The sequence below is a fragment of the Thermobia domestica genome, chromosome 13, assembly GCF_964235325.1.
Source record: "Thermobia domestica chromosome 13, izTheDome1.hap1.1, whole genome shotgun sequence".
Taxonomy (NCBI): Eukaryota; Metazoa; Arthropoda; class Insecta; order Zygentoma; family Lepismatidae; genus Thermobia; species Thermobia domestica.
Window position 1 is genome coordinate 70,507,513 of NC_137466.1, and position 23,393 is coordinate 70,530,905.

Genomic DNA, 23,393 nt, shown 5'->3' on the forward strand with positions numbered 1-23,393 from the left:
ATATGTACAGGAATGTAGCAATGGGAAACTGAATTCTCTTCTTCCGTCCGTCGCTGTGCTAAATTTAATCTTTCTATGACTTCGGGAAATAAGTTAAGATTTCGAGATTAGATCTCTCCCTTCGAACCGTCGTTAATTAGAGAAAAACACGTAAAAATAATACAGAAAGTAAGATTAACTGCAACTATGCAAAGGTACTTCATAGTTCGACGTATACGAATATATTTCTAACAAAAGTACTCAGTATGTAGAATAAAATGCTTTTTATTTCTGGCTTCTGTCAATTACAACAGGGTGTCTACTGGAATACCAGAAAGTAAATTCATGACTTTTTCATGACTTTTCATGACCTTTTAGTTCAAATTTTCATGACCATGTCGATAAAAATTTACCATTAGTAATAATAAACCCTACCATCAGTGGTGCATCGGAACTATGCGGGTTGCTAGTCTTAAATATCACTTATTGTGAATCTTAAAGGAAGAATCTAAAATTCTGCCGCCTTGTGCTCGAGCACAGAATAGCACTTACCTAAATACGGGCCTGCTCTTACCAGTGAATCACTCTATACTGTATTTGAAGTTTTAATTCTGAGTATAATTATCCATCTAGCAGAAATTTGTCTGAAATTAAGCACTCAGAGAACTGCCCAAAGACAAAACAAATTATAAAAGAAATTCGTTTTAAAAAAATAGATCATCAAATTTAAAATCTGCAAACTCAAACGAATAATATTATTTGCATAAGTCTAAAGGCCCAAAAATACACAATTTACATTTCTTAGAAGTAAAGAAATAGCAGATCAGAAAGTTGGACAGCAAAAAGTTGTTACTATATTACAGAGACTAGAAGATGAAATGGGGAGTAGCTAGGAAGACAGTAAAGTACCAGTTAGCTAGCACTAACTGGTGGGGGAAATTCTCACAATTACTGACCTGATACAACTGTTTTAGTACATGCAGTATGAGGTATAAAAGTATGAAGTATAAAAATATACTCTGAGATTTCAGATTTTCATGACCAGTTGGGTAAATAAAGGACTTTTTCATGGCTTTCATGACCACTAAGCAAAATATATGGCTTTTTCATGACTTTCATGACTTTCATGACCAGTAGACACCCTGTACAAGTTGAAATATTTCCATTTATGTCAAAAGCTTCGAAAGATGTAAAAGTGGCGGCGTTCGAAAAGGCCACGTTGCAAATATTAAAACATGTGACATAGACGTAACCAGTTGCCCCGAATTATCAATAATTAGCTAAAATTGTCGATCATTAAATTATGCTCTAGAGTATATAGATGCAGACACACACCAATAATTCTGCCTTTCTTACGAAGAATCCAGGAAGTTATACTGGCATTGAGGTTTAGATTACGTCTGCATTATGTACGAAGAAATATGTATATATTTATTGTGCGTGTTATTTTTATTAAGCATTTTATGCTATTTTGTTTCAGATCCTACCTATTACCAGAAACATCATATTCAAGAACGACTTCTACAAGTTATTCAAAAGTTTGAAAATAAATACAAGGACGCCGATATAATTCTTCCAAGTTACACTGGAAACCAAGTAGATGAATCTTCACTCGATGTTTGTCCTGAAACGTATGTGAAAGAAGTAGGATTTAGTATTCAAAACTGTACATATTCTCGTTCAGTCTCTGAACTTGTTACTTTAATTATTGTTGCTATAAATGTCACCGAACATGATCTCGCAACTCAAGCGAAATACTTACAAACTATTAATGAACCGTATAATAAACTGAGCATTTTCGTAGCTGTCAGCAGTAAACATAGGGCGCACATTGAAAAAGAGTTTAAAAATGCAGTTGTAATTTTCTTTCCAGATGATTTATCCGTGGGTCTAATACTGAACGAAGTGACCAGAAGAGTAAGGACAAAATATACTTTGATATCACTTGATATCTTGACACACTTAACTGCACATGCAAAGTTGGAAAGGCAAATACGAGTTATGAATATTGTCGAAAGAGTTGTTGTAACAGGAGGATCTTTCAGAAACTTAACCGGACATTGGAGATATAGCTGCTTTCAAACAAGAATGAAGAACTTCTTCTTAGAGTACATCGAAGGTTATTACCATTCTGTAGAAAGCTGCATGTATTGTGACTACTTGGAAGGTCCTTTTATGACAGCGACATCCTTACTTCTTACATTCCCTTTCCATGAATTTTATGCCTCTGAAATTGTAATGATTGATTGGTTCTCAAGACTAAAACAAACTGGTATCTATGTTGTTAATTGTCCTGATGTCATGTATTTCACTTACGGTATTACAAAATCAATTGATAAGAGTGCTTGGTTATCCATTGCTCAATCGAAGTTAGTGGACAGTATTTTAACACCAGAACGTCAACTTTTAAGGTTTACGTGTGAAGAAATAAATTTTTCTTGTAGAACCCTTAGTTGGGTGAACGCATACTTACTTCCATCTTGTTGCAATCTCCAAATTATTAATGCCTTAAATGAACTTATTAGCGTGACAAAAAGTTTAAATATCAGTTTCAAAATCACTTGGGGTACTCTCCTGGGAGCTATCAAGCTTCAAAGTTTCTTGCCGTGGGATCCGGATGGAGACATAACTTTGACTAGGCAAGATTTTGATAAATTGATTGCACACAAACATCTTCTAAAAAGAAAAGGATTGATTTTTGAAGATCAAAAGGATGGTTATTATCACTTCTTTACCCCTGAAATTAAATTTGACGTGTCTAGTGAAGATACATTCAATGTGTCTATAATACCTCTGCCTTCTGACATAAAGAACATAACTACAAAAGTTCGATTTCTTGGATTTTGGATGGAATCACAGATTAGTCCTGGAGACTTTGTTCGAAATCATTATGGACCACACTATCTTATTCACAAACAACATTGTTTATTTCATTTTAATTCGAGTTATTGTTATAATACCTATAAAAATTCCCCTGGGAAGTGGTTCCCTTGTCCTGAACCACATCATCATGCATGTTTGCGAAACAATTATTCACAAGAAGGAAACATAGATTTTCTTCCTCGTCAGCAAAATTGAGTTTGCTAATATACATGTTTTGTTTGAATATATGTTAAGAAAATATGTTTTTATTATTATTGTTTGTATATAACGTTTTTGTAATGGTATATGAGAAAATAATTATTACCAGTTGATTAACGTGTTATTGACCTGTTATTCACTATTAGTTGTAACTAATGTACGTGTTTCAAGAGCCATGGTTAATGTTCGTTTATCTATCATAAGTGTACTCATATATCATTATTACTATACTGCATCTGTTAAATAAATAAATAAATAAATAAATAAAATTGTGATTAGTGTTGCTGATGAGATCAATAATGTTACCTTTCGATTCATTTGTTCCAACACAGGTAGAAAGAATGCTTCATCCTCCGAGCCAACATGTCCATCGCCGACAACAGAGTGCAAATCAGTCTTGGTGCTTAATGCTTTACACACTGAACGAAGCTGTAATTGAAACAGACTCAAATGAAAATCAGGACGCAGACTTTCTTCGTTGTTGATAACCTCTTCAGTTCTTACCCGCGTCATTGAGCTTTACCGTGTTTTACACTGAACTTAACTCCGAAACATAAATCCAAGTCATGTCTACCCCTTCTCGTAAGGAGGGGTGTTTGTGTCACGAATTTTTTTTTAAATGAAAATGTTAGCACTCCTAACATTTATAAAGACCGAAATAATAATAATAATAATAATAATAATAATAATAATAATAATAATAATAATAATAATAATAATAATAATAATAATAATAATAATAATTCTGTTATTATAATTTCAATTCCGAATTCAGCTTGAAGGGAAACTACTCCCAGCTACGTAGTGACACAAGGTTGCACTTCCGTCAATCAAACTTCACTATTATTTAGCTTGTATATAATTACCACTATTGTATGTAATGACCATAATTTACTACTGCATTGTTTTGTACGATGCACTATAAATTTTACTATTATCGAAAAATGTTTTTACTTCTTTGACTCCCTCCTTGAATTAAACAGAGATTTTTATCAATTATTTATTCACAAAATTAAGACTATTTGGAATAAGTTCTAAAATAGTATTTAAATCTTGCTTTCCATAACATTATGTCTACCAGTGTAAACCATACTTTTAAGTTCTGTAAGTGTCTTTCCTCTCGGAAATTATTTATTCTGGTTTAACAATATCTTCATTTCTCAAAAGACTTTGCAAGGTATGTTCTTATGTAAACCTGTGCCATTCTCTTAGTTGTTCGCCAATGTTTTTCTCTCAAAGAACACATAGAAGACTTTTTATCTATATTTGCACTCACATGATTCATATTTAAAAAAAAAAAAACATTTTACTTAGAAACTACACATTAGCACAATAAAATATTCACAAATCAGTATACAAGCACTACTTCTAGTCAGTCGTTCTTTCAGAAAAAAATATTCCAGGGGGGCACACACAGTATTCCGGGGGGGGCACAGCTGGTACTATTTTATTTATTATTATATTATAAACGTATTATTTTAGTTTCGTCCGGGGGCACTCTCAGAAATCCGGGGGGAGGGCAGTGTCTCCCCAGGAATATGTCTTGAAGAAACACTGCTTCTAGTTCTAATTAATATTTTCTATTACGGCATATCTGAAAATAACATCACCCTCATATTGACATTTTTGAGGGGGTGTTTATTTCTGTTTATAAAGTTGTAAATTGAGCTACCAGCTTAGTTATTAAATTAAAATAAATTATGATTGTTACTTATTTCAGTATTTCAGAAGGAAAAAGGAAGGATTTAAAATACTTATTATTTTTCAAGAAAGTAAGATGAACGCAGTAAATGTTAACACTAGAGCTACATCTGATTAACAGATAGAATGAATTTATTTTGCATTGTGAACCGCTAGTGAACTGTAAAAATGTTTTAATGTATGAGCTAAAATAAAAATAAAAAGAATAAATGCAAGAATTCCATTCAGCCAATCAATGGAAGTCTACTTTTGCGGATTAAACAATCTTAATTAAAAAGTGCTAGGTTAATTTTTTTTGTTAAATTTTGTAGTTTGTGGTACATTTCCTACAACCATAAGAAAAATTAAATTGGTTTTTGCGTCTTAAAATTATCTAAAAGACCAGGGCCAAAGGGAGCACCACCAACTTCTAAACTCATCATCATCATTATCATCATAGGTACTCTGCCCTTACTGGCAGGTCACTTGCAGCAGCTGAGAAGCTTGCATGCTCCACGCTCCTACGCTAACCTCTTCGTCCTTACGTATGATCTTTCTGTTTTTATATCATCCATTAATTGTATTTTCCTTCGCCCCCTCCCTCTCTTTCCTGCCACCATACCCTCTAGGACGTCCCTCATGATACATTTTCTTCTTCTCATGATACAATGTTCCAACCAGTTTCTCTTCCTCTTCTTAACAATATCTAAAATTGTTCTTTTCTCCCCCACCATTTCTAACACCCTCTCATTCGTTTTACGCTCGACCCAACTAATGCTTTCCATTCTTCTCCACACCCACATTTCGAAGGCTTCCAGTCGTTTTTCATCACTTTTTCGTAGTGTCCACGTTTCCACCCCATACAGTACAACACTCCACACGAAGCATTTTATGAGTCTTTCTCAACTCTTTGTTTGAGGTCCCACAAAACAGACTTTTCTTCCTCCTAAAGGCTTCTTTCCCCATCTCTATCCTTGCTTTTATTTCACTTTCGCACTTCATGTCATTACTAAGAATACTACCCAGATATCGAAACTATTCACTTGTTCTATTTTCTCCCCTCCCACTTTTATATTTGACACAGACCTCTTCGTTGCAATCACCATGGCGTTTGTCTTTCTAACATTTATTCTCATCCCATATTCTTCAAAGGCCATCCTCAGGTTTTCTAACATTTTATTGATTTCCTTTTCAGATTCTGCAACAAGCGCCATATCGTCTGCAAATCTTATCTAATCATTCTAGCTCCTACCGAAATGCCGTCATCATCATGTAAACTCTTTTTCAGTATCTCTTCTAGATAGACATTAAATAGTGTTGGCGAGAGGCAGCTCCCTTGTCGAACTCCCCTTCCAATTGCACTCTCTTCCGTCAGTTCTTCCTTTCTCCTAACACTTATTTGTTAGTTCATGTATAAGTTTCTTATGAGTCTTCGATCTTTCCAATCCAACCCTATCTTCTTTAGAACTCCCAACAACAATTCCAAATTCACGTGGTCAAAAGCCTTTTCTAGATCAATAAACACAACATGTACCTCTTTCTCTTTTCCTATAAATCTTTCACCGATCACCCTTAATAATCCAATAACATCTCTTGTGCCCTAACCTCTTCTGAACCCGAACTGCTCCTTCTCAACTTCTTCATTTGTTCTTCTATATAACCTTGTGTTCAGTATTTGGAGCAAAATTTTAGCTGCATGAAATATGAGCTAAACTCACATATCATAAGTTTACTTCGCAGTTAATGAAAACAAATTCATCTAAGTTAAAGGAGAAAAGTAAGCAAATATAAATCACTGTGTCACTTCAAATTATTTCACTCCTGAAGATTCTCACTAAGTTTCCAAAAAACTAATTCGGTCTAAGTTATTTGCAATTTACTTAAGAGCAGAAGAGACTCACATAACCTTTGATACTCATTCTATAGAAATTCTTCCCATTCGTCTGAAAAATTCCAAATTAAGATAATAAGCGCTAACTGGCAGCTTCAAATTACATATTTAAAAATCCTATTGATGAAGGAAATACTGTCCGACTATAACCATTAGGACCGTTTGCTTACGATCTTAAATTAAGATTCAGTAGTTCATTTGGACTTGAGTTACAGAAGTCAATCATATTATTTTAATATATATAAATGCAAATGGCTTCAAAGGAAGTTAGCAGATAAACTGTCTTCCGCTTGTATTCTGCAATTTTAAGCTATTTCCACTCGCAGTTTTTACTATCTCCTTTTAGCAGCTCCTAAACATATTGAATTTACTTACGCATTGTTGTTTTAGACGAAAACAATTTTAAAAAAACTATTTATTAAAATCAGCTCGTCTGCACAGATCTTCTGCCTAACAAAGTGACCACCAGAACTAAAGATGACAAACGACAATGAATTTTGGGAGGCGACAAATCGCTTTGATGAATTCCGAAACGAAAGGGAGCCGCCTCCAGCAAAATAACGACACCTATACATTCAAGTTTCACAAAGCACTTAACTGGTTGATGACACCACCAAAATAAGAAAATAAAAAAAATAAAAAAGCTATACGAAGAGTTTTCTATAAAAATGGCGAATTATTAAATAAAAAATGTAAAAATGTATATAGAACATTTATGACAGCCGAAAGTTAGATTTCGTACTCAGTTCCTACTTCTAGAGGATCATAAAACAACTAGAATTACTGAAATTAACAAAATTATTCTCTGAATATTGAAAATGAATATTCAATTTAAAAGAAAATGAAAATGAAATATGTCAATTTAACGTCCCAGGTTAAGCTTTTTAAGCTGAGGGAGACAATGCTTAAGGCAAGTGAACGATGACGGAACAATTGGTGGAATGAGAAAGTGGAAGGAAACGAGAGCAATTCAAGAAAATCCTCGGACACGATGTTATCTACCACAAACTTACTTGTCCGGGATCGAACCAGGGACCTCCAAGCACCAATGGTAAGCACTTTACCGCTGAGCCATCGGGCCCCTGCAATTTAAAAGAAATATAAGAGATTGCCTACATTACATAAGGAAAATATAATAATTCCTACTTCTAGTGTATCATGTGTTACAAACGAAGGAGTTTTGTTAAGAGGGCATCAATTCAATTGTATACTACGTTCATTTCTATAACATTTTTAAAACTAATTTCGCAGAGCTGCTGAAACATGTTAAAAGATTGGCTATATTAGCTAAAGTAGGTATTTTGTATGGCTGTATTAGCAACCAAAAACTATGAGTTTTGTTAAAGAGAGTTTACTTGTAATTTTCCCGAATGCTTTATTCTGTGGACTGATTCTCTTTTAAGAAAACTTGATCAAATATTGTATTTTACACACAGTATATTGAAAAATCTTAGTATAAGATATATTCTGTTTTATAATTTGGCATTAGAAAGTTTATATCGGTTAATTCAAGAAAAATATACAGTAAACTGACAATGTGACGGACTTTACAGTCCGTTACACATAATTTGTAAATGATGGGATGATGCAATATTTTCTCAGTTTTTTGATGTTTAATTTTAAAAGGCAGTATTTTAAAGTACTACGCAAATTTCACCAGATACTCATTTTACATCAGATTTTGAGAAGCCCTGAGTCACATTGGAACAAAGGTATAAAAATGAAATAAATACTGCCTGAATCTGGCTGTCTGGTTTTTATAGTGATGCCGTAACGACTGTACCACTGTGACACTTTTGATCCTTGATGTTAGTTATGCACAAGATGTCTTCTTGCTTCAACCACAGTATTCATAAAGATTTCAAAATATCAAAATTCCAAATAGCTAAAGAGATAAGAACAAACCTAAATAATAATAATAATAATAATAATAATAATAATAATAATAATAATAATAATAATAATAATAAATCGCAAGAACTTCTTTAGTAGCTGATATAATTATGTTTCTTATATTCTACATATAAGTCTTCACAATAGTGAAAAAGCACGTCTAAAGCTTGATTCCTGTTGAAAATTTCATCTTTCATCATGTACTGTGTGTTGCTCCACACTTCTCTACTGTTTCTATCTTAGAGAACTCGTGTTTTATGAAGTTACGAAGTGGCATACAAAAGTACTCAGGTTTATACAAAGGTATGTCCTGAGTATAAATTGATATCGATTTCTGAACTAATCAAAGGCTTTTTTTTCGTTTTGTGTGTGTGTGTTTGGTTTTCCTTGTTCAAAGTTCTGCAACTTTGTCTGTAATGTATATACATAGTTCCTCAGTTTTGTGTAAACTGTTGTTGCAGTGCCCCTGGATCCTATTACAATTCCTACTACATACGAAGTATATATTTTCTTTTCCTTTGGGATCAAATTAAGTGGCCTCCGTTTTTTAATTTTTAATTTTTTCTTTACTTTAACATTCTATCCCTAGATAAAAATTACAAGTATTAAAAAATAATCCTGCTCTAAGGAAGACGAATATATCATTCATGTTTTTGGAAGAACAATATATTCATTGGATCACGGTCCTGCTATGACATTGGAACGCCACCTTCTATGAAAGTAAACCATGTGCTGCCATTATTTTGATACGGCAATTTTTAATCGATAAAAGGTTTTCATTTACATTTCTGTTGACTCGCGTGTAGGGTCGTCTCATGGATCCATTCTTGGGAGGCCCACATAATAGGACCCAAGTGTTAGGAAATATAACAAGTTTACTACACATGGTACGCAAAACTTAAAGACGAGGTAAACACAGTAACATTAAATAGTAGTCGATGGAAATGAATGAATTCCGTATAGTATGTTGCCAGAGATCTCCCACACGTGTAGGGAGCAAGACGTTGCTAACATTACGTCTGCGTGATCGTAGTGCCGAACGGATCTGCTTCCCCATCACTAAGTAGTTGAATGAAAAGTCCCAGATAGTGCATGTCAGTCAGAGAACAGTTAAGGTACATTGTGGCCGGGAGAAAATACTTTATTGACTTGATACGGGAAAGAACCATCAGGAAAATAGAATAAGAAGTGTGACGAATGTGTTTCACGAGTATGGTATTGCCCTCAGCATTATTTCACACGTATGAGAAGCATTCAGAACCATAGGCAATGATGTGCTAAGGTAAGATAGTGGTCGACCACGGTTGACTGCATTAGAGGACAGACATTACATTGTGAAACAGGCAAAAAGGTATCAATGTAATAAACAGCAGATGCATTCGGACACACAAGTAAGAGGACTGCAAGTTTGCCAGCTTCACGCACCATTGTGGCAAGTTGATAATATTGAGATAGTCTTTTCCCACGATGACCATTACGTTGTATTGCATTGACAGACACACGCACATCGGCGGCATCGTATGTGGTGGTGCTAAAAATATCAGGGCTGCGCCGAGGAGGAGTGGAGTTCTCATTTCTGACAAGATTCAATGTCAATTCAGATTGAGTAATGACCCTGTAAGTACACTTATTTGGTGAGAGGTAGAAACACCTAATAAAATCAGGAACATTGTCAAAAATAATCATGTTTGTGGTCCGGTATTCCAGGGAATGCATGGTCACACTAACCCAATACTGTTTGGACTCGATATACTGCGCGGTCAACGTTATTATCATACTGTATCCCTTTCTCCACTGTGTCTTTTCAGATGTGAAGTTGGCTCCAAGTCGTATAGGTATGATAATGAGCCGACCGCATCGAAAAGTACAGGATGCGGTAGTAGCTTATTATATCACTTTTCGGACGGGAACTCTTGAAATGAGTCGATATTCGGCGAATGTACTGGCCTTCCTTTTCTCTCCGACTTGAATCTGATTTTGGACGTTTGGGATACTCTGGGAAAGTCATTGTAAATCATTTTTCAACTTTGTAGTATTAATGTCGCGACATGAACTTATAGTAAAATATCCCTATTATTGCTATGAAAAAGTCAAAATTGGCGCAAAATAATGTATTCGTGCTGAATATGGAATTTTCATCTACATCATTACCAAACGCCCCCGGCCCAACAAATCGATGAGACGAACCTGCTTGAGTGTTTTTGTGAGTAGTATATAGTAAAGTTTTCCTTAATTTCAAAGTAGAAGCAATACATCTACACATCTGATACTGTATAATTAGTAAATCCCAACTATTACAAGAAATAAATTATTTATAGAAAACTTTGTTATTATTATTATTATTATTATTATTATTATTATTATTATTATTATTATTATTATTATTATTATTGAACATAATGACTTCCTTGCAATATCTTCAAATATAGACAGGATGAGGGAAAAGTAACTGTCTACTTTTAAACTTTTGTACCTTCTAAAAGATACAAATCAGGACTGCACATATTCTTTATGCGTCTATTATATGTTATCCTTCTAAATTTATGCTTTAGCGTAAATTCAAACATTTTGAAAATATCTCTCGAAACGGACGGAAAAACTTTGCTTGAAATTATGTATTACAGTCTGTTCAAAGCTCTTGTAATGCTAATTTTGATACCAGCAATATAATGCTCTATGCAGAAAATTACGTGTTCTTATGTGTATTTTAGCAAAAATGACATTTTAACCCTTTTAGGATTTCCACTTTTCGAGGTAAATTTTAGACTTTCACTGAAACAGCTACTGCTTCCTTACTATTTATCGTATAATCATAGTTCATACCTCGCTTTTTTCTGGATAGATCATAGTTTCAAAGGCATCTATCTCTTGTCCTTATTATTCACCAGAAACAAGAAAATTGAAAAAAAAAAAAGATTTTCGAAAAAAAATTCGAAATTTTTGTGTCCCTCTGGCCCGGGTCTGGGTTCACGTAGGGATCTGAATTTTAAAAAAAAATGCATTGCTATGCACATAATACGTGTGCATAATTTCGTTCTTGTATCTTGAAAACTGAGGTCGGAAGAAATTTTTGAATGACTTAAGGTAACCCATTTTTCATATATGTACATACATACATATATATTTAAAAAATCTAAAATGTACTGCGTCATTCAGATTTGACCTACAGTCATAGTTCAAACGCCATTTTCTTCAGTATAATAAGCCCTTTTCAACAGTATCACTCACATGTCGATATCATACACATGAAATGGAAAATTAGGGAGAAACCCAGAGGTATTTATGAAAATTTAACCAAAATATTTTGCCCCTGTGGCCTAGACCTGGGTTGACATAGGGATCTGATTTTTTAAAAAGAAAAAATACGTTGTTGTATACATAATACGTGTGCAAAATTTCAATCTTCTATCTTGAAAACAAAAGGCGGAAAAATAGTTGAATATCTGAATTTGCTTTCCCTCTATACATACCCACACCCACCCACCCACCCCCACACACACACATATTTAAACTCAAGTACAATTTCATATTACAAATAAACTTAGCTTATACATAAAATTAATGCTGGATGGAAATTTATATTATCCCAATTTAATAATTAATTAATTAAACTAATTCAGTAACAAATATGACACAGTCCATTGTAGAATAACAGGAGTATTATGGAATAATATTTGGAGGCAGCTTAATTGGAAAATTCTGATATGAATAAATGATGTATATGATGGAGAAGAATGGTGGGAATTAGATGGGTAGAACATAAAACAAATCAGTAAACTTTGGAAATATTAGGGAAGAATAAACAACATATATTTGGTATGTGAAAGAGAAAATGCTTAGAACATTGGTTCAGAAGCGACTGTATTATGAAGAAGGCGATAGGCTTCGATAAATGAAAACAGAAATATGCTTGCATTAGATGACCCAAATTAAAACTGAAGAGCTTAGTAAGCTGAATACCGTAGTGTATATAAAACATCTGGGTCTCGCTAAATTACCTATTAATAATGATAGAATATATGTGATAGCAGCATTATTTTAATAAGTATTGTTATGCATCATGTTAAAGTGCATGCTTGTGAATTTGATTGGAACAAAATCATAGCTTATGTGAAGGAACATTTTAATATGATTGGAGGAGAGATGAAGAGTTATATCTTATCTATAAAGTTATATCTATACAGACAGTTTTTCAATTTTTTAAAAAATAATAATCAAAGAGAGCCAAATTAGATGAATAAGGGGGATAAATACTAATTGGAATCTCAGGGTAGTCTGTGTGGCAACCTCAACCACATGCGTAGGATACTAGTATGTGACCTGGTCAATGCCATGTAAAAAGGATAATTCTTTGAACAGCTTTTTACATCCACTGCGTTTTCGTCTTAATGATCTCATGGAGCTGTTGTATTAGCTAATCATAATAATTACTGGTGATACTTGAACTAGGTAGTACAGAAACAAAATACCTAATATTCTTTGTTTAGTTATTGTTGATCAAACTTTTAAATTTATTTCAATGTTTATTGATTCATTGTTGGAAAACTATAAATAGATTCCTTAGCAACAACATTTATTTGATCATACAAAAAATCAGTATTGGATGGCGGTGGTGTGGAACCAATTGCTGTAATATTAAAGGTATGCGAGTTCTCTATCATAAGTGACATCTACAGTTTTGAATTTACAAGTAACAAAGTAAGGCTATTCTTTTCTCTTTATACACACTAATTGATTTAATTATTAAAATATATTAATGATTTAGAAACCTTAAAAAAATTTAAGACCACCTTCATTTCGGAAGGTCTATCGAAAAATTATATGGAAACTAAATAAGAACAAGACATTAGCCGATTACATAACTGTTCAGTAGTCAATTGATGCACCTCTAGCTTTCAACCCTTTATTTACTAACGGTAAGTACCACCGGAAAGAAATCATTATGGGAAAGGACTCGTATGTTGTGCTCGAACGGTACTCTTTGGAAACAATTTTCCCTGTTTTGCAAATCGACTAATAGCTGACAGGACGATGTAGAAAAAATATTTCCCGCTAAAGCCATTTAGTTTCAGGTAGTCAAAAGAGCTGGTATCCAGTGTTTGAGAGACCAGCTAACTTAAGTTAGCTGCTTGGATATTTTTTATTTTTATCAACACGCTTGGTAGTCATGTATTCATTGTTAAGTTTTGGAATTCTTTGAGTGTTGTGTGCGAGAGCCAATTGCTTTTCTTTGGACTTATAAGTACCGTCTGGGCTGTAAAGTAACAATTTATGGCTCTTTTTACTTTCTTGTTTGATTTATTTGTAGGAAGAATTTCGAGTACCCTCTCCATGAATTGTGTTTGAAACTTCTTTGAATAATTGAAGCAGACATATATCTAACTCAGATGTAAGCAGTGACATGTCGACAGGGGTAAGGGGTCATTTCTCTCCATATTTTTTTTTCGTTATCACATATAAAGTATATTTGGAAATAATCTGAAAAATTTATACCAAACATGTAACGTGAGGGATTTCAGAAAAATGAAAGTAAACATTCATATTATTTTGTCGTAAGTTGATGAATGTAATAGAGCCCTTTAAAACGGTACTACTCACTTTTACGTATCATATACCTGAACCGGAAAAATTGTGAAAACCGGAAATTTTTCTAAAAATCACCCCCTCGGAACACTTGCGACCCTCGTGCCCGAACCCAGTTTCAAATACGGATCTCAAAAAGTTAAAGAAAGTTCTAAAGGTACACAGAATCCGTACGCATAGTTACAATCTGATATCGTGAAAATTAAAGGCGTGAACCATTTTTGAAATTTGCTTTAAGAAAAATAAAAAAAGTCACATTTCTTAGCCCCCATTTGGTGCCGCCAAGTTGACCATAAGCTTCCAAAATGCATCTGGGATGTTCTTTGGTCCATTCTTGATTTACTAATAAAAAGAACACGGCTTATATACCTGTTATAGAACCTAAATAAGCGGTAAAAGACGATATTTCGATATTGTAACAAAAGTTACCAAAAATCGTTAAAGGCGTAATTCTTCCATGTGTCTCTTACAACCGAAACCTAACTCTATTTGAAATCTTTTAAAACACAATTTAAACAGTAAGCGTCTGTATGTATCAAAATTATCCCACAAGTGCTAAACGTTATTGTGTTAATATGATTGAACACCGATGCTAAGAGAATATGAACGGTTGATTGCATTCATGTGGAAGAGAGTAAATATCTGTTTAACCCTTTATTTATGGCTGAAAAAAGTCACTCCTGAATTTTTGGAGATCCCTTTGACTCAAAAATACCATCAGGTCAGAAATATCCATTTTCCGAAATGTACAGCATATGAAAACAATCTTATAAACATTTCTTCTGTATTTAATAAATTATGACATTGTAAATGAACTTTTCACCTTTATTAGCATTCAGAAATAAATTTGGATATAAATAACAGATCAAAGTTGCCTAAGTATCAACAGTAATAATGTCGAACTTAATAAATACATCAATATTAATTTCGACCATTTTTCGACCTTACAAGAATTACATAAATATCATACAAGTAAATTTAATTTGCTGCTGAACATTCAAATACTGCTGGACATCCCCCTTCCCCCTGCCGCTTGTGCCCACACGTCATTTTGATTCCTAATACAGAATGTGACATATATTCCATGTCATTGTTAAAAATTGGCTGGAATATTTTATACTGGGTAATACTCGGTATTTGTTTTTCTGTTTTTTTCAGTATTAGTAATAAGGGATTTTCTGAGAAAAATTGCTCCATACCCCTACAAATACAATTTTCTTACCCTTACGTAATTCTTGTTTCCAACCACTCTTCACAATAAGTTGATAATGTATGGTGCACCGCAACACTTCTATAGATTACAATTATTTCCAAGTCACGAAAGTAATGGCAAATCTGATTCATACCGCTGGATCCATCTCATGACTAGAAAAAAGGCCTATAATAAAATATGGGACAAGAATGCTCCCCTATTCCACCCTCTATCACATGCATCAATTTACGACAAAATAATATGAATGTTTACTTTCATTTTTCTGAAATCCCTCACGTTACATGTTTGGTATAAATTTTTCAGATTATTTCCAAATATACTTTATATGTGATAACGAAAAAAAATATGGAGAGAAATGACCCCTTACCCCTGTCGACATGTCACTGCTTACATCTGAGTTAGATATATGTCTGCTTCAATTATTCAAAGAAGTTTCAAACACAATTCATGGAGAGGGTACTCGAAATTCTTCCTACAAATAAATCAAACAAGAAAGTAAAAAGAGCCATAAATTGTTACTTTACAGCCCAGACGGTACTTATAAGTCCAAAGAAAAGCAATTGGCTCTCGCACACAACACTCAAAGAATTCCAAAACTTAACAATGAATACATGACTACCAAGCGTGTTGATAAAAATAAAAAATATCCAAGCAGCTAACTTAAGTTAGCTGGTCTCTCAAACACTGGATACCAGCTCTTTTGACTACCTGAAACTAAATGGCTTTAGCGGGAAATATTTTTTCTACATCGTCCTGTCAGCTATTAGTCGATTTGCAAAACAGGGAAAATTGTTTCCAAAGAGTACCGTTCGAGCACAACATACGAGTCCTTTCCCATAATGATTTCTTTCCGGTGGTACTTACCGTTAGTAAATAAAGGGTTGAAAGCTAGAGGTGCATCAATTGACTACTGAACAGTTATGTAATCGGCTAATGTCTTGTTCTTATTTAGTTTCCATATAATTTTTCGATAGACCTTCCGAAATGAAGGTGGTCTTAAATTTTTTTAAGGTTTCTAAATCATTAATATATTTTAATAATTAAATCAATTAGTGTGTATAAAGAGAAAAGAATAGCCTTACTTTGTTACTTGTAAATTCAAAACTGTAGATGTCACTTATGATAGAGAACTCGCATACCTTTAATATTACAGCAATTGGTTCCACACCACCGCCATCCAATACTGATTTTTTGTATGATCAAATAAATGTTGTTGCTAAGGAATCTATTTATAGTTTTCCAACAATGAATCAATAAACATTGAAATAAATTTAAAAGTTTGATCAACAATAACTAAACAAAGAATATTAGGTATTTTGTTTCTGTACTATCTAGTTCAAGTATCACCAGTAATTATTATGATTAGCTAATACAACAGCTCCATGAGATCATTAAGACGAAAACGCAGTGGATGTAAAAAGCTGTTCAAAGAATTATCCTTTTTACATGGCATTGACCAGGTCACATACTAGTATCCTACGCATGTGGTTGAGGTTGCCACACAGACTACCCTGAGATTCCAGTTAGTATTTATACCCCTTATTCATAAAATTAGTATTCATCTAATTTGGCTCTCTTTGATTATTATTTTTTTAAAATGAAAAACTGTTTCAAACGACATCACTTGAGAACAATCCTAACGACCAACTTGTTACAAAGATATGGTATAAGACATAGTAAATAGAAATTTTATTTGAATAAAGTTAGAAAAGCTATAACATTGATAGGACTATATTTTCATCCTTATACCTCTACTCACCTGTGGTGTTTGGGGTCCCGGGTCCGATCCTCATGGGCAAGAAAATTTGGAGATTTCAGCAATGCAAACAAAATGCTCGTCACAGTTCTCACTCTAAACTCTGATCCACAATTAGATTTATAGACCTGAAAACAGAGTCATTAAATTCACCTAAATGCCTAATGTATCTAAAAGATTATAGGCGACCTGTGGTCTAAGTGTTTTGCTGTCCTCACGTCAAAACAGCTCAACTTGGTCCTACTTTAAGAAGAAGACACATACACACTTCTTTAATGAAATCAGTACTTCACCTAGCCACACAGAACTCTGAACGAACAAGAGCTCTTGTGACAAGAATTTCTAACTATAATTTTACTACAGGTTTAAGATAAGGCTAAATATGGCCCAAACAATAGGCCATACTTACAGTCTCTCAGTACTGAGACAAGAAATTTTGACCATTTTACAAGGAGTAATCCCTAATACAGATTTAGGATCAACAAACGAAACAAAACAAGTTGTGTACTGACCACATTAAACAAATATTAAAAAAAGGATCCATAAACATAGGCTCGAACATTGTGTCGTTGCAGTACATATAATCTTTTATATGTACTGCAACGACACAATGCGATTTGGGTTCGATTCCTCTGAAGATCGAGCCTAGGTTTATGGATCCTTCAGATTTTGCTTGGGGGGGCAAAACCCCTTGATATAAGTAAAATTTCACATATTTCACTGATTTACTACTATTTTATTGATAAAATCTATAGAAATCTCAATCTCAGGGGGGACAAGCCCCTCTCTGCCCCCCCTAATAAAAGACCTAACATTGGTGAACAACCTTTACTTAAACAAGTCCTAACTAAAAATGTGAAAAACCTAATTCCTAGCAAATGGAACTGTAAAACCATAGTTACGCGAGACTACTAGAACACTAGAAGTCTCTTACTAAAACACCGACAGAAATATGAGTTTCCTGATGGCGGGTCCTAGTTCATACCCCTGGTCTTTTCGTAAGACCAACTAAATAACCAGCAGATTAGAGCATAGACCTGACGGAAACAAAGTCCATGCTGCATTTTTTTTTTAAGTGGTTGATTCAAGTGACCTACGACTGTCGGTTTTACATAACCATGTGCTCCAGCCGTTTTGAAAATACAACCCAGTCTTACCGACAGCCGTTTATATATGATTCTGAAATCGTGAAACAGAACCTGTAAATGAAAGCGTTCTCCAGATAAAATAAAGAAACGATATTAATTTTAAACTAAAAGGACGCTAACCAGGGTCGGATCCAGGATTTGTTGAAGGGGAGTGAACCTATGACTACCTCTACATTTGATTTAAATTTTTAAAGTTTTTAAATGCCTTTAGGTATCTGCGGTGTAAATGAGGAATATTACTTTGTTCAGTGAATCTTTTTCCTTCAACCTTCAGAAAATCGACTTAAGCTATTGCTTTTGCAAAACTAAGCTTTCTTTTAAGCCTCAAACGGACACATGACAGCACAAAGCTTCGAAAAATGTTGCTTTTTCACTGCCAGGTTCTCATTTTAGATAGTGGATATTTATAGTGAATTGGGGTGCATGTGCTCCAGTACACCCCTTCCCCTAAATCCGGTCCTGACGTTAACCAACCTTCTTCCTTGAGTTTTTCCTGTCTTCAGCCACACATCTGGCCCAAAATTAGTTACATATTGCCCAGTGTTTCTATCTCGCTATAAAAGACTAAAATGAGCTTTTTTCTCTATACTGTACAATACTAAAGCTATAGAAAAAATAAATACGAAAATTATACACTGAAATAAACAAAGCAATATACATATAGCAAAGAAATAAATATTATTATTCATATATATCGTCCGTCTCGAGACAAAGGGGCGTATCTCATTTTCTTAATTTTTCCAGGAGAGAACTTTAAATCTTTTCTCATTGTTTATTCTATCGTCTTCTTTGAAAATTTCCTTTCATATCCTTCTTTCAGGTATACAACTTACGAGATCAAACTAAATTTTGAAAGAAGATGATAGAATAAATAATGAGATAAGGTTTAAAGTTGTCTTCTGGAAAAATTAAGAAAATGAGATACGCCTCTTTGTCTCGAGAGGGACGTTATAAATGATCATATAGGCTTGAATTAAAAAGTAAAGTCAATATTACTATGTATGAATAAAATTTACCTTAATATTATGGAGCAAGTTAATGTTATACACATGACCACTTACAAAATTTAAATATGATACAATGCTCAACGAGAAATATATATATATATATATATATATATATATATATATATATATATATATATATTAATGTTCTGAATTGAAGTTTACTTATATTCTGTCGCAGAACTCCTCCGTGTACAAACATTTGAATATTTCTCCCATAACGTCTATTGTTCCGAAGAAATGTGTAACATAAATATTTAAGATACAGAAAAATAGGAACTGTATCTATAGCTTTACAAGAAAGAGTAGTTTATTATTGGAAATGTTTTTAAGTGAACCACTTTGCAAGAGATTGCTGCGATACTTTCCTTTATGGTATTATTTATGTTTATTCTATTATTATTACTTACTTTTATTAAAGCGTTAGAGTTTACAAATAATTTTGTATTTAAACATGTTTTGTAGGGACAACTCAAAATTAATTACAAATGGTTAAAGTATATTTTGAGAGATATTTATTTTCTCCTTTATAACAAGTTTATAGAAGATTATAATGCATGATATTAGAATCTTACTCAGATTTTCATGACACGTTAATAAGATATGTCCATTTGTATACAGCTTAACACATTTGTTCCCAACCTTTTTGAATGACAGGACATGTTAGTGCAACCGCATGATACGTGACACATTCGATTTTTAAATAATAATAATAATAATGCACGTACCTAGGTAATAATAAAAAAACATAAACTGATGTATAGAAGCCAAGTATCAGACATGAAGGATTTAGGAATTAGATTTCGGGGCTGTCGGCATCTAAGGCCATGTAGCATATCGCTTACATAAGGTATGAGCACACTATCCGATGAAAGGGAACGAAGAAAGAGTTGAGAAAGGAAAGAAGGAAGCGGTCTGGGATCATTATGTTAGGTACCATCCAGGCGTTTTCCTAGTAAGAGTGAGGAAAACCCGATTAGCCTGAAAAAGCTAATACACTTTTCGACCGAGTGCCTCCACCGGGAATCGAATCGGGACCACTCGCACCAAAGGCGAGAGCGTTAATATCACATCAAATGTGGATAGACAGAAGTTATCACGTAGGAGTACTCGGACGGAGAACCAGGCCCGTATCCAGGGAGGTCTAGGGGGGCCAGGCCCCCCTAAATTTTTGCTGGCTCCCCTAAAAGTTTCACAGTAGGCTTGCAAATTATGTATAATATGGTGATGAACTATAATATGGTTGGATCGTCCCCCCTAACTTCAGCCAGACCCTCCCGAACTTCAGAGGCCCCCCTACATTTTTGGGCTGGCTACCGGCCTGCGGAGAACTTTTCTGATATGACAGAGCTCTTTCGAGAGGATTAGATACGCTTTCTGAGACGAGACATGCACTGTACAAAATGTAGATTTAGACACCTTCTATACATATATACTTTTTTAAAATAAAAAAAATTGCAACACATTTCATGGGGATATGCGATACAAGGGTTCAGAAAATGTTTCTTATACTTCAAGACACTTGAGACCTAGGAATATTTTGTTGAGAATATAAGCTGAAAAGGAGTTAATAATAATAATAAAAAGACGTGCAATGTATGAGGCGAAACCAGAAAGATCTCACCCTGACTATGATAGGAATGTACTAGTAATGTAAAACTTCGCACAATAATAGGTTAGCATCTCATTAATATGTGTACTAATTTACAAGTTTTGTCGAATTGATGTTACAGCTAGAAAACTAGACAGTAGAAACACGTTGGACAAGATTGAATACCGAGCTGTGATTATGTTCCAACACCTTTAAGGAAAATTGGGACAAATGATACGTGAAGAGATGGCAGCTGTATATGTTGAGAAATACCCGTCTTACGGAGACAGTAGAATCCTGGAACAGAGAATTCAAATGTAGTCACGTGGCCCCGCGTAGCGTAGTAGCTAACACTCTCACTTTCGGTGCGAGCTGTCCCGGGTTTGATTCCCCACTTTTTCAGGCCAGCAACCCCGAATGAGGTTTTCTTGGATTTTTGTATTCATACCAGGCAAATGCGGGGATAGTGCTTAACTTATAGGCCTCAGGCCGCTTCCTTTCTTCCCTTTCCCTCGCCGAGGGACGTCATCCCTCAAAACGTAACTGGCTAAATGGCCTTAGATGCCGAAAGCCCAGAAATCTAAATCGTAAATCCTAATCCTTTAATGTAGTTACAAGTCAACAAAATTGACCTAACTGAAGATTGCCGTTCAATAACTACAAACCAACAAGTATGACAGCAAAAGTTGTGTAGCTAGCACTTAAAGATAGATGTTTAACTGTTAATTGCTTACTTAGGGAAGTTATCATCAGAGTACGTTTACACTATATCACATGGCATTCTATACATAAATAAATTGGCAGCAAGGTGGGTTTCCGAATTGTTGACACTTTTCGAAAAACAGTGATGCGTGCAATGCAATGTGCACAAAGCATTTTGGACCTACACTAGAAGGGTAAGGATGCTTTTGAAAACATCTTAGTGATTATGCATGATTTCAGGGTCTGGGGTATATTTATTTGACCCTGAAGTAAGTAAAACAAGGAAACATATCTCGTCTTCCTTCCCCGAGAAGGCTAAATTGCAGTATTCATCTAGCAAGGTCGTGTTGTTCGAGTTTTGGGAGCATAAATGTGGACCTTGAATGATTACTTTACAGGAATATATTGCAGGTACTATTACTTTACAGGTACTAGCTACAAGAGTTACAGTACGATATTAAAGTAGAGACAGAATTTGCCCTTGAATGGTGTATTGCTGTTGCAAACAATGTACGGGTAGACCGAACAGCAAACACGTTCATATTTGTGTACCACTATGTGTATGGCTACGAACCTTTACCCTACCACTATGATCACCTGGTCCGGCTCCTTCCGTTTACAGCCTCTCCAGAAATATGAAGAAACATTTGCGGGCTATACGTTTCGCGTATGATAATCAGTTCATTAATGTGGTGGGAAACTGGTTTTCCTCTAACTTCACAGACCTCTATGTAGATGGTATTTACAGACTGAATCATAAGAGCGAAATGTAAGGCGATACGAGGTAAATACACAGAGAAGGGCTCGTAAGTGAACCAAGTTGCCGATTCCTAGTTCATCTCTATTATAGTGAGGGTAAAAACTTTCTGACTTTCTCTAATACTGCTATAAAGACATACGAGTGTACTACTCTAAAAATATTAAAATCTAAGAGTTAATGATAATTTTAGGTGATTATATCTCATTAGCAAATGCCCCAACATGTAACTACAGGCAATATCTTGCGTTCCTCCTTCTTAACCTTTCATATAGAACTCATCTGCACTCGAACTCTCGTATGGAATTGTAATGTCTGATATGGACATCATAGTGAACTACTTCTTTCACTAAATTTCAGCACTTTCGCTAAGGTAAATTTAGTCAGCAAACTCATACGCTTACGAAATTTCTTCTTGAAAGATAGCACAAAATATATGTTGTTCGTTACTTAGCATGAATATCAAATATACCGCGTTATCTTCACTGATAGCTTAAAAGTAAAAACTAATGTAAATTTTCAATAACAGTTACTTAGATATTTATATTTGTGCAGTCATCGTGTATGCTAAAAATAATAATGTAGCTGAACAGTCTTGATTTGCACATTATGAACAAATGAAAGGTGTGGATGACTTTTGACTAGTAATAGAGATATCAATATTATCTCAATGGTTTATTTTCACCATGTCAACTGAGGTATATATTACAAGAACACCGTCGTGCTGTTCCCATTTCAGTATTTCTTCATTCATTCTCCTTGCTCATTTTAACACTGTCGTGTTGTTATTTTCATCCATAACTTCAGTATCAAACCATAAGATCAGGCCTTATTAACCGCAACACTGAAGTTATGTGGTCAAATAACACGTTAAAGTGTTAAGATTCTGGAACCATCGGCCTTTGTTAAAATTAAGTTGTATTAACATGCTTACTTGTGTTTGGTGCTGTTCCTATTCCAGCATTTCTTCATTCATTCTCCTTGTTCTTTTTAAATACTCTAGTGATATTATTTTCACTCGTAACATCTGTATCGAACTGTAATTTCAGGCCTATATTAACCGCAAAACCGAAGTTATGCGGTGTTAAAATAACACGTTAAAGTGCTAGTGACGT

The 23,393-nt window shown here is 34.3% G+C and overlaps 2 protein-coding genes across 2 annotated transcripts in view; one reads left to right on the top strand and one right to left on the bottom strand.

Annotated features, from left to right (window-relative positions):
* Nucleotides 1–1,458: 1,458 nt before the first annotated feature.
* On the bottom strand, nt 1,459–23,250 carry LOC145667637 (uncharacterized). Its single transcript, XM_081735099.1, has 5 exons — nt 23,213–23,250; nt 19,241–19,307; nt 7,645–7,713; nt 3,367–3,489; nt 1,459–1,603 (listed from the first exon to the last, which is right to left on the bottom strand). Exons 1-5 carry the CDS (start codon nt 23,248–23,250, stop codon nt 1,508–1,510), a joined length of 393 nt encoding a protein of 130 aa, XP_081591225.1. The 3' UTR covers nt 1,459–1,507.
* The window catches only part of LOC145668222 (uncharacterized), a 29,421-nt gene continuing 25,554 nt past the window's right edge, over nt 19,527–23,393 (top strand). Inside the window, exon 1 of the mRNA XM_081735874.1 lies at nt 19,527–19,603. The gene's annotated coding sequence lies outside the window, so the exon portion shown is untranslated. The remainder of the gene's footprint in view (nt 19,604–23,393) is intronic.